This window comes from Hyperolius riggenbachi, chromosome 1 (genome assembly GCF_040937935.1).
Source record: "Hyperolius riggenbachi isolate aHypRig1 chromosome 1, aHypRig1.pri, whole genome shotgun sequence".
In the NCBI taxonomy this organism is placed as follows: Eukaryota; Metazoa; Chordata; class Amphibia; order Anura; family Hyperoliidae; genus Hyperolius; species Hyperolius riggenbachi.
In genome coordinates this window covers 526,743,364-526,755,681 of record NC_090646.1, presented here as the reverse complement: position 1 = coordinate 526,755,681, position 12,318 = coordinate 526,743,364, and the positions used below count along the sequence as shown (strand labels likewise).

The 12,318-nt window shown below is 40.5% G+C and overlaps 1 protein-coding gene and 1 long non-coding RNA gene across 12 annotated transcripts in view; one reads left to right on the top strand and one right to left on the bottom strand.

Moving 5' to 3' along the window:
* NOS1 (nitric oxide synthase 1) overlaps nt 1-12,318 on the top strand; it is a 459,584-nt gene that overhangs the window by 425,171 nt on the left and 22,095 nt on the right. For all 9 annotated transcript variants that reach the window (XM_068246073.1, XM_068246087.1, XM_068246067.1 and 6 more), the window contains 2 exons: nt 10,137-10,275; nt 10,390-10,468. In XM_068246073.1, the coding sequence (XP_068102174.1) occupies nt 10,137-10,275; nt 10,390-10,468 (218 nt within the window). The remainder of the gene's footprint in view (nt 1-10,136; nt 10,276-10,389; nt 10,469-12,318) is intronic.
* The window catches only part of LOC137525194 (uncharacterized), a 51,253-nt gene that overhangs the window by 36,164 nt on the left and 2,771 nt on the right, over nt 1-12,318 (bottom strand). The window lies entirely within an intron of this gene.

Sequence of the window (12,318 nt, the reverse complement as noted above, 5' to 3'; positions counted from 1 at the left end):
TTTTTTACTGTGGCCAAGTAGTAAACTACACCCACATACATTTTTTATTAAAGTATTATATTATTTTACATGTAAAATTATCTGTTTCCCTCCCACACCAAAAATTACCCAAATACTGTAATGCTGGGGGGGGGGGGGGTCCTACTTTTCTGATCACCCAGCACAACAAGGCTAAGAGCTGGATAATGGAAGAGGCTACATAGGTTGTCCAGAGCAACTGCAGCTCTGGGCTTCTGATAAGATGCAATGGCAGCGCAGTGCGATGTTGCACTGCCCTTGCGATAGCAAACATTCAGACAGATATAAGACAGACTGGAGTGAGGTAGCCAATAGCAACCGCAGCAATGGCTACCTCTCAAGGACAGGACTATGCTAGCTAAGCACGGGTGATCACGCTAAGCGCAACCTACCGAAACGTGCTAAAAACTGACTAGCTAAACGTAGGACAAACAGTTCGAGTACGTATATATCAGCGGCACTGATATATCACCGTAGCACGAATACAAGGAAAATAACAAACGCTGACTAGAATATGTATATATTGGTCGATGAACCAATATATAACATAAGCAAGAGACCAGATCTGACTGGAGCAATACAGCAAACTATTTAGGCAATACAAACAATACAAATTCTCTGCACTAGGAGTACGTATATATGTCCCCGTTAACTGAACTAGAAGGTAACAAGACTAGGAATATATTTTACAATATCAAAGGACCCAGTAACAGCTTAGACTGAGCTGAAACTATGACGGGCGCAGCCTAACAGGGGAGGCAGACTTTTATGCTGGCATCAGCCAATGAATGCAAGCATGCAAATCTCCACACAGCTGAATGGTAATCATTCAATCCTGAGCTGGCTTGGTTACCATTTGTTAGCTGAAAGACTATCTGTACCAATGCATGCTGTCCTATGCAACAACATGCATGCAGGAAATCCAGGGCTATCTGGCTTCAGCTCTGCTGTATTACGCCATTGGTGGAATGATGACAGCATTCTGAGCTGCCCAGAACTGCAGAGCAATTGCAAATGACAATGTGACTCATTGCGAATGCAGGCTGACAAGCCCGAACTGTCCGTTTGCGGTTCCACCGCAATGGACAGAACACGCCACAGGAGGAATCCTTACAAATACATTTTTTAATTTAAAAAAAAAAAAATTACAATTAAAAAAAAAAAAAAAAACATAAATAGTTACCTAAGGGTCTGAACTTTTTAAATATACATGTCAAAAGAGTATCCTATTATATTTTTTAAAACTATAAGCTTGTAAATAGTGATGAACGCAAATTGAAAAAATGCACCTTTATTTCTAAATAAAATATCGGCGCCATAAATTGTGATAGGGACATAAACGGTGTAATAACCGGGACAAATGGGCAAATAAAATACATGAGTTTTAATTATGGTAGCATGTATTAATTTTAAACTATAATACCAAAAACTGAGCGATAATGAATTTTTTCCATTTCTTTCTTAATCTTCCTGTTAAAATGGATTTAGAAAAATTAATTCTTAGCAAAATGTACTACCCAAAGAAAGCCTAATTAGTGGCGAAAAAAACAAGATATAGATCAATGAATTGTGATAAGTAGCGATAAAGTTTTTGGCGATTGAATGGGAGGTGAACGTTGCTCGGATGCATACGATTTTCGACACTGTAGGCTGAAGTGGTTAAAGTAACTGTATGGGCAGACTGGGTATGTCCACAACAGGAGTAAATAATACTCTACAGTGGTATGTATGAGTTCTGAACAGGATACTGTATGTCCATGCCATGCACATTGTCACATGTGAACGCACTACCCAAATAACTGTATGGGCATGTTCATGTAATTGAGAGTGCTTTGTGTTATGGAACACACATAGGGCCTCATACAGTCAACTGCTGTAAAGTTGCCATGCGGAGGGCGTTCCAGGCAAATAAGCTAAGGCGTATTACCATAGCAATGCGCACATTACCACAGTAACAAGCATGGCGCTTTATGGGCGCTGCTCTTCCCCCTGCATTAGTAATAGGAAAAATTGCTGTGCACAGCAACTTTACCACAAATCCCTGCATCAGGCCCTTTGGCCCTTATTCTTCACTTTTTCTCCTACATTTTCTCCTACAAGATATTGTTTCATCTTCTGTTTAAAAAACAAAACAAAAAAACAAAACAAAGGTAAAAAAGTACTGTAAAAATTATTCAGGGCATTTTCTTGCTTGCTAGTGGCTAAAGGGCATTTTTTTAATAAAGAGAAACTTTAGCAAAAAGGGAAAAAATAAATCAATACATTTTGCAAAGTGAGAAGTTAAAAAATAAAAGAGAGATCAAGAAATGATTGATATTCGCCCATGTAATTTTTTCATGTGGTGTGATCCAGTAGTAATCCTCTTTACTACTGGTAGACAAGAAAATAAGTAGACAGCACGAACTTCCATTATTTATAACCACACGCACTTAGAATTCAATAAGCTAAAAGGTTGTTTGTTAATAGATCATCTACTGCTATTTAAGAAAAGGTAAAGATTTTTTAACTGGAAAGGGGGGTATCAGCTGCTGATGTGATGAAGTTCAATCCTTGGTTACAACTCCTCTTAAGGTGTGATGTCAAAAATCTTAGGAGAAAAAGGGCCTGATGCTATTCCAGGTGATAAGTAGCTTGCAGATGCGAGCTACTTATCACCTTGCCATCACGCGAGCATTACCGGCAAATCCTATTGCCAGTTTCGCTCGTGCAATGGCCGATCGTTAGGGAGCATTACTCAGGCAAGAGCCTGAGCGATGCTCCCTATTACCGGGCGATGGAGAGCGAGGTTTACCCTGTGGTGCTGTCCATCAGCACCACGGCCTCGCTCCCCACACATGCGCACAACCCGCCGAACATCCGCCGCCATCTTCCGCCGCTGCATCTGGGGGTCTTCTTTAATAAGGAGACCCCCAGAGCTCCACGCCGGCCGCCGCTCGTCTCCGCAACCCCCCACAAAGCTACAAAGTTAATTGTAAGCAATTTTCTTACCGCCGATTTACACAAGTCAGCCGCCGCATCTCGCCGCAAGTCCCCGCCGTGTAATTACAGTGTATGAGTTACTGTAATTACACTCGCTAATAACAGAGTCCCGGCAAAGCATCTTTGAATCAGCCGCCAGCGCTCCCCATTGGTTCACAGGCTGAGCCATTTTCATTGGTCCAGCCTGTGAACCAATGGGGAGCCCCGGCGGCTGATTCAAAGATGCTTTGCCGGAACTCTGTTATTAGCGAGTATAATTACAGTATCTCAAACACTGTAATTACACGGCGGGGACTTGCGGCGGCCGGTGGGTGTAAAGCGGCGGGAGGGAAATTGCTGACAATTAACTTTGTAGCTTTGTGGGGGGTTGCGGAGAGGAGTGGCAGCCGGCGGGGAGCTCTGAGTGTCTCCTTATTAAAGGAGACCCCCAGATGCAGCAGCGATGACATGCGTTAGCATGTTTAGACATGCTTTTTGCAGGTCTAAGCTAACGCTCATGTCATGGGGGGCATGCAAAGTGCAATAGGATAGAGTGTAAGGAACTTGCTGGGCGATAATATCGCCCAAGCGAGTTCTTTTAGCACCCTGCCTAGGGCTAAATGCAATTGGATCAGGCGACTTTATAGCCGCCTGATTATCGGACTCACCAGCGTTTAACGCTGGTGAGTCTGACAATTGCATCAGGCCCAAAGTGAGTTGATTAAAGAGGAACTGAACTCAGAATATGAAAACCGAGCATTGCAATCCATGTTAAAAATTGCAGGCAAAAACAGTACACTATATGTACAAAAATATGTGAATGAACTATAATATACAATTATATTGATAAGCCACACCCTCTGTGACTTATGCTGGGAATACACGATGCGTTTTTGCGTTCGTTTTTGCCGTCGTTTTCGCTTTCGATCGATTCTACTCTCCATTCACTGCTCGATTCCCCTCTCGATTCCTTATCTTTTCTTATCAATTACATTCACTTGAATGAGGAGAATCGAAACGAAAGTAGAATCGACCAGATCCAACAGGTTGGAATTTATCTATCGAACCCATCTATCTAAAGTAAAAACTTAACGTGTATTCCCAGCATTACTCTGCCATGGCAAGGCTCCCAGAGATCAATGGGAGATTTTCTCCTGCTTATGCAAATCCCCTGCAGCTTTGTTTGTTGACACAGGGGGCCATATGCAATTCACTTTTTCACCTGAGTTTTCACCTAGGAGAAACATTTTCATCTTCAATTTAAAAACACTTTTTTAGCACTTTGCAATACAAAAAGTACTAAAAAGTAGGTGGAAAGGTATTGTCAAAATTATTGTGAGTATTTCTTTGCTTGCTAGGGGTTTAAAAGGCATTTTATTTTCAAGTTATGAAAATATGACCTTGGAGAAAACTCAGGTGAAAAAGTGAATTGCATATGGCCCAGTGAGTCATAAGGAGGAGCTGTGAAAAGAGAATCCTGACAGCCAGCTTAGGGACTGTAGAAACTTAACTTTGTTGTAAGGCAATGGCTAGCTGATAAAAGTGCAATTAGAGGGCAGCATGATGCAGAGTTGTGCATGGAGGGTCCATGGGTAAAAATCTGTCTGGTCTCTCCTCATTGTTATGACTGCATGCTTGGATAAGGTGTTAAACAAATTGAAAAGTTTTTGACAGTCCCTAGACTCCAGGAGGGCAGCTTTCTGACTTGTATGAGAGACTGGCAGTGACAGGAATCCTACTACAGGCAAGTAGCCTCTGTGTGATGTGGGTCTGCAATACAGATAAGATCTCTGCTCCATCTCAGGCTATTCTCAATTTCTCTCTATACCTCTTCTTTCTGGACTAGAGCACGCCAAAATCACAATAGCAATCGCTAGCAATTTGTGAGTGCAATTTTGTGAAGCGATTTTTAGAGCGATTTTGAATGAATCACTCCAAAAAATGCTACATGCAGTGTGTTTGCGTTTTTGAAAAAATCCCTACGCTGCTGGGAGAACAGTCATAGGGTAACATTAGCCAAGCGCTTTTCAAATCACTGTCGATTTGAAAAACGCTCAGAAGTACTCTTGGTTTAAAAATGGGCTCTAGGTCTGTTTTTCGCTGCGCGTGTCTGCCGCCCGCTTACCTGGCCACGCGCGTCTGTCGCCCGCTCACACGGCTGCTCGCTCACCCGCCGCACATCCGGCCGTCCGCTCGGCTCCCTGGCCCCGTCCTCCTGTCTCTGTGAGGCTGGGTCCATGCTGTGCACATGCGCAGTGGCAAAAAGCACGGACCCAGCTACACAGAGACAACTGTCCCTGCTGTACGCAGGGACAGTTGCCTATTATTATATAGGATTTATATAGCGCCATCTTTCGCAGTGCTGTACAGAGCATATTGTCTTGTCACTTAACTATCTTTTTCCCTCTCTTTCAGCTTTTCTCTCCTCACCATTTCTCCCCTTCTCTGCATAAGGGCTCAGACACACTATAAGTGCTTTTCTGAGCGATTTTACCGCTATCGCGATTTTAATGGAAGTCAATGGGAGCCCTAAAAAGTGCTCATAAAAGCGCTTATAGTGCTTCATAGTGTAAAAAGGACTGAACAAGTTTTTCCCTGAAAAAACATGAATACATATATATGCTTCACTGTTAATGCTTCACTCTATATAAAACTAAACAAATGTCCACTAAAAACATATAACAGTCCTTCTTACACTGTGATGCACCAAACCTCTCTTAGTGTGTATGTGAACTGATAACGAGAGGGGGGAGGGGGGCATTGGGCTTAATTTACAAAGCCGTGCTAACTGTTTAGCACGGACGTGCTAAACAGTTAGCACGTGAAGTGCTGCGATCGCGGACATTTGCGCGCGATAACGCGGACTTTTGCACACGCAAAAGTCCATGTTGTTGCGCGCAAATGTCTACGGTCACGCGATCGCGGCACTTTGCACGCGCAAAAGTCCGCGAGCGGCACTTCACATGCTAACTGTTTAGCACGGCTTTGTGAATCAAGCCCATTGTGTATCTAAAAGGGTTGCTTTTTGGCAAAAAAAAGTTTTTTTCTGAAATTAGCAACAGTGAAGTAATATCAGTGAAGCGCTTCACAGTGTAAAAAGGAGTGAACACGTTTTTCCCAGAAAAAACATGAATGAATATATATGCTTCACTGTTAATGCTTCACTCTGTATAAAACTAAACAAATATCCAATAAAAAAATATAACAGTCCTTTTTACACTGTGAAGCGCCAAACCTTTATTAGTGTGTATGTGAACTGATAGCGAGAGTGGGAGATTGTGGGTTGCTTTTTGGGGAAAAAAAAGTTTTTCATGAAATTAACAAGAGTGAAGTAATAAAGGGGAGCGCTGCATGACTACAGGACATGATATGGGATCTGGCACAAAATGAATGGGGAGAGCTACAGGATGACAAGCAGACGATCTCACACTGCAGGAGGCATAGTTAGAGAAAAAATAATACTTTATCAAGGCATGTGCCAGTACAGTGCAGGGCAGCAGCAGAAGCCACAGCTGTCACTTTCCTGTAACAGGGCGACTGATGATGACCTCATGACACTGGGCTCCAAATCTCATTCTGTGGGCGTGAATGGGCATGTCTAACTCCAACTGTAACACCGCCCACAGAATCAGACTCTAAACCTCCCATGGAGTGAAAGATGCAAAATGGAGGGAGAGAGTTGCAAGATGGAGCCTGCCATTCTTTTATTCATAGTTGTATTGCACAAATATGTCTACTTTTATATTGCCCTTCTCAAGTGTTTTGTGTCTAATCGTTCATTTCAAAGGGATGAGGAGGCTCAATTTGGTGACTTTTTTTTGGTTCAGTTCCACTTTAAGTGCCATAGCATAAACTTAGCCGAAGGCATGAGCACAACTGCTGTTTTGAATATTACAAATCCGCTGTCCAAGGATACAGACAGTTTTAAAAATTCACAGAAGTGCAGAGCATTTCTTATTTTATTCAAAAATGAATTAAAACAGTTTTGAATGAATTTGACTTTAAGAACATTAAAACAAAATCCACATTATTAGGTATCACTATATCAAGTGGAAAAATAACATATTGTCATTCTGTTATCAGAACACAAAGCACACCCCTGCATTTCAGCATTTTAGATGATTTGTTGCATACTTATGTTAATTTGCAGGCGACGTCTACACATTAAATTACAAGCAGCAGATTAGAGGTCCAGGGAACATCATTTCCCCTTTCAACCACAGAAAACTGAACATGACACTGAGCAGACATTCCCAGCTTCCTGGAGATCCGGAGGGAGCTCAGAGCCTTCTGTGACTGCCATATAAATCAGTGTCAGGACTTGCCTGTGTTTATAGATCTCATTATGAATGTGTAAAAGTAGAATAGTGAGGTTTATTTACGTTTTTTACTACATTATTTCCTTGTTCCTACACTTTGCACAAGCTGAAATATCACCAACCTCAAACCTATGTATGACCTCCTATTTCCTAGCAAGTTATACTGGTTGTGATTTTCTCCAGTAGAAAGTACAATACATTTTCATTTCTTGTACATTCCTTGTTTCTACGAATTGGAATAATTATTAGTTCAAGGAATGGAAAGGCACCATTTACCGACAGAGGGCGCTCCATATCCTGCTACCAGCTTTGCTGGGCACTTCAGATGTACATGAACCACAAATTATCAGAATTAGCAGACACCATTTGTAAGTTGTTAGTACACAGTATACATACTAATACATACTAAAGCAAACCTGAATCAAAAGAAAAATATAATGAATTGTATGTGTAGTACGGATAATAAATAGAACATATAATAGTAGCAAAGAAAAGAGTCTCATGTTTTATTTTCAGTTATATAGCTTAATTTATAACATTGCATCATTCTGTCACAGTTATAAATAAATAATGACCCTTTGAACTCTCTTGCAGTGAAACCTTATCTCAAGCTGTCTCTCACTGTTTCTTGGATGTTTAAAGGAAATGTCAGGCAAAAAACCCTCCCCCCCCCCCCCCCCCCGCTCTATTTACCCATGACTTCCTACAGCCCCTTGCAGCAGACATGTTCCACGCCGCAGCTCCGCTCTCAGCCATTGGCCCAGGGTCTCCAGCGGTGCAGCTCAGAGAAGCTCTTTTGCATAGATAACTGAAGTTTTTTTTTAACTGTTTATTAGATTGTGAGCTCCTCTGAAGGACAGTTAAGTGACAAGACAATATACTCTACAGTGCTGCGGAGGATGTCTGTGCTATATAAATACTAAACTCTTCCTGTACTGGAAAACCATATGAGACTTTTTTTCTCTTTGCCACTAATGTTCTATTTCTTAGCTGTACTAAACATACAATTCATTACCTCATAAGTTTATTTTAGCTTTAGGTTTGCTTTAATGCATTGAGTAGAACACTGGAGAACATAAATGTTCTATGTAAACCTAGGCTGGATTTTTTTTTCAAAGGTGTCAGTTCATTGGCTGCTGAAGTTTGCTACAAAGTTTTAAAGCGGACCCAAACCAAACATTTTTTCTAATTAAAAATATTTAGTTGCACCACTCTGACACATACAAAGATAAATAAACACTCCTTCAAACCTATGAGCATTTCAGTGCATGTTTTTCACCCTTCTCTTTTCATTACTAGGGTTATACAGGTGGCATCCATTAGCAATTCCTCCATTGCCGGACACCATCTACTCCACCGGATTTTTTCCCGGGAATTTTGAAAGGAAGGGAGGGGTTACTCCAATAAATGTAAAATATTTTATATTTGTCATCATGCAGCTGAAAAAAGGCTGCTATTTATTATTATAATTTAGAAAATAGATTTTATTTCTGAAATCTTGTATTTTTTATTTGGGTCCACTTTAATGCAATAGTATTATCTATCAGAATGGTGAAATTTAAACCTCGCTCAGCAGCTAACTGCTTTAGAGGTTGCAACCCAAAAGGTAAATGCCTACATATATCATGGACCTGGCTCCTAGTCCAGAGTCTTCTTTTACCCAGTGGCAACTATCAGTTAATTTATATTGTGCTAGACTTCCCAACAAAGAAAAATGCAGCAGAGGCGCTACTATGTAAATGACAAGTGGCCTGTTCAAATGCCCAGTTCTGACATTACTTTTATATTAAAGGATACCCGAGGTGACATGTGACAGACATGGGTATGTACAGTGCCTAGTATACAAATAACTATGCTGTGTTCCTTTTTTTCTTTCTCTGCCTGAAAGAGTTAAAGATCAGGTATGTAAGTGGCTGACTCAGTCCTGACTCAGACAGGAAGTGACTACAGTGTGATCCTCACTGATAAGAAATTCCAATTATAAAACACTTTCCTAGAAGTAAAGCAGGAAAGAGATAAAAAGGGTCAATAGTTCATAGATTTTAGCTCTGGCATATGTCAATTAATGTGTCATTGAGCAAAAACAATAAAACAGTTAAAACGTAAAAAGTAGATTTAAACATAAAATAAAACTGTGGAATATCTTAAGTCATTTTTAGGAGAAGGAAGATGGATACAATCGTTAATTTCATTTGTTTATTTTTGCCTCCGGTGTCCTTTAAGTGCCACAAAACAAGCTATAGCATAGTAATGGCTTACCTCAACACTGAACTATGACCGGGTGAAGATGTTTGGTGCATGTGTACAATATGCTCATACTTAATATGCTATTTTGTTGATTACATTATGTTAAGGTGGATCCGAACTCTTGTACAGCACACAATGAAAAGTCTTTATTCCACATATAGTTGCTGAAGAAATGAATTGATCTGTTTGTTTAGCTAGATCAAAGTGTCTAACCAGCTCTTACCAGCAGCTGCAAATAGACTGCAGAAGCTCTGCCACTGTGGTCTCCCTATACAGTAAACACTGAGGCTTAAAGGTCCGTACACACGCCGGACTGGAGGCAACGACGGGTCCGTCGTCACCTCCCGCTGGGTGGGCGTTCCAACGACAGTCCGGCGTGTGTACGCACTGTCGGCGGACTGATACGGCTGTTTCTAAGTGATCCGCCCGGCGTATCAGTCCGCTGACAGTGCGTACACACGCCAGACTGTCGTTGGAACACCCACCCAGCGGGAGGTGACGACGGACCCGTCGTTGCCTCCAGTCCGGCGTGTGTACGGACCTTAGCTCTTTCAGCACTAGATTAAGTAGTTTGTTTTGTTTTTTAATCTGCAGGCTGCTTGTGATGTATTCTGTGTAGGAGATGACGTTAACATCGAGAAAGCAAACAATTCCCTTATTACTAATGATCGGAGCTGGAAGAGGAGCAAGTACCGGATCAGCTTTGTGGCTGAGGCCCCTGAACTCACACAAGGTATAACACATTCTCCATTATATAAATACACTTCACTGGTATACACCAATACAGATATAGTCGCTAGTCACCTTGTACCTGTATACTCTTTAACTTGTAACTTAACTTTCACAGCTTTATACAGCATTCACAGAAAGAAGGTGTATGGTGCAAAGCTACTTGGTCAAAAAAACCTTCAGAGTCAAAAATCCAGGTACAATATGTTTTGAATTCATAACCCTTTCATTTTTTGTCTGAAAATAGTTTTTATTCTGTACTGTTTTATTATTACTGTTTTTCAATGATGTGTAAATGTAATTTTGAGAAGCGGAAGCATGGTTTAGATCTGTTTTGCATTTTTTTTGTGTCCCCAAAAGATGATCTTCCTGACAAAACCTTGGCTGTGGTACTTCAAATGCAAGACTAGCTTTAAAGAGAATCTGTACTGTCGGATTTGTACAATAAAAAACATACCAATTGAGTCACTGTGATCTCCTGGATCCCTCTTTGCCCTTTCTGTCGCTCCTTGCTGCAATCCTGGCTGTTAATCGCCAGTTTTAGGCAGTGTTTACAAACAAAAAACATGGACTCGAACCAGGAAGTGGTGTGTGTGTGTGTGTGTGTGTGTGTGTGTATATGTGTATATATATATATGTGTGTGTGTGTGTGTGTGTGTGTGTGGATAGATAGATAGATATAGATATGTACAGATATATATATATATATATATATATATATATATATATATATATATATATATATATATATATTGTATATACATATATATATGTTACTGTATTCTACAAGTTTTTATTACAAAGTGAATTATGTGCACTCCTGTCAGGGATTCAGAGACCTGTCTGTGAGAGATAAACAAAGCACACACTCAGAGCCTGCAGGTGGCGTGCAGAGGGCATGCATAACTTCTCCCTATCACAGCAGACCACATTAGAACAGGTATAGGAACTTATAGGATAGAAGACATAAGGCTGAAAATTTGGTCACAGAGTCTCTAAGATAAGTCCTGTTATTTTAAATGCAAAATCCTCTGAAAATTAAGTATGTAAAATAAACTGCTAGCATATGGAAATAATATGGCTTCAATAGGTTGGCTAATGGTCACATTTTTTTTTTCCCAAAGAAAAAATTGATTTTACACAGTAGACACATCACAGTACAAAAATATTTAGGTATCCTCTTTCACAATTATTGGTAAAAAAAAAAAAAAAAAGCCATTACCGATAGCCCCGCATATACAGTACTATACAGTAGTGAATGGAAGTGCAAAACTCAACATCAGTACAGATATAACAATGCTACTCACCACATAAAGAAGTTTATGACAAACATATGCATGGGATCGGCCATAATAAACAATGGTCTGTCAAAGCTGGACTGGAATTTATTAAGAAGATCTGACCTAGAGAAACCTGGAGACACTCGTTCAACAGGCCTCTCACGAGTGAACATAGAGAGAGAAGAAAGGCTAGTGAAAGAGCGAAAGAGGTAGACGTTTCAGAAAGGAAAAAAGAGGGGGGGAAAAAAGGGGAAAGATTTATTCCATTCCATATACTTTATCCAGATGTAAGGAAATTTTGATTGTCGGCTATGCTCTGGAAGTCTGACCAGGAGGTCAAGTTTAGTAAATGTGATTTCCCCCATTTCCTGGATGAAGTTTAAATGAAATGTGAGTGACTCAATCTCCAATCTAACTAGGGGACTGAGCTTTCCAGTATCTCGGCACTAGGGCTCTCACATCATTTTGCTGGTACAATTTGTATCAGGGTTCCCATTGCGAGACTTGAAGGAAATGCAAACTATGGACATCAATGTTGGAGTCATTCGCCTAAATCCAAGATGTGAGTCTATCAGTCAGGTGCTTTAGAGCAGTGTTTCTCAACATTTTATTGATATGTATCCCTTTTAAAACCCTGTACTCACCAGGTACCCGCCGTAGCATAGTAAACATTATCACAAGTACCCCTTGACAAATATATATTTAATCGTAGTACATGATAACTGGTTCTAAACAATTTCCAAGCATTTACTATTGCTTTTAATTAG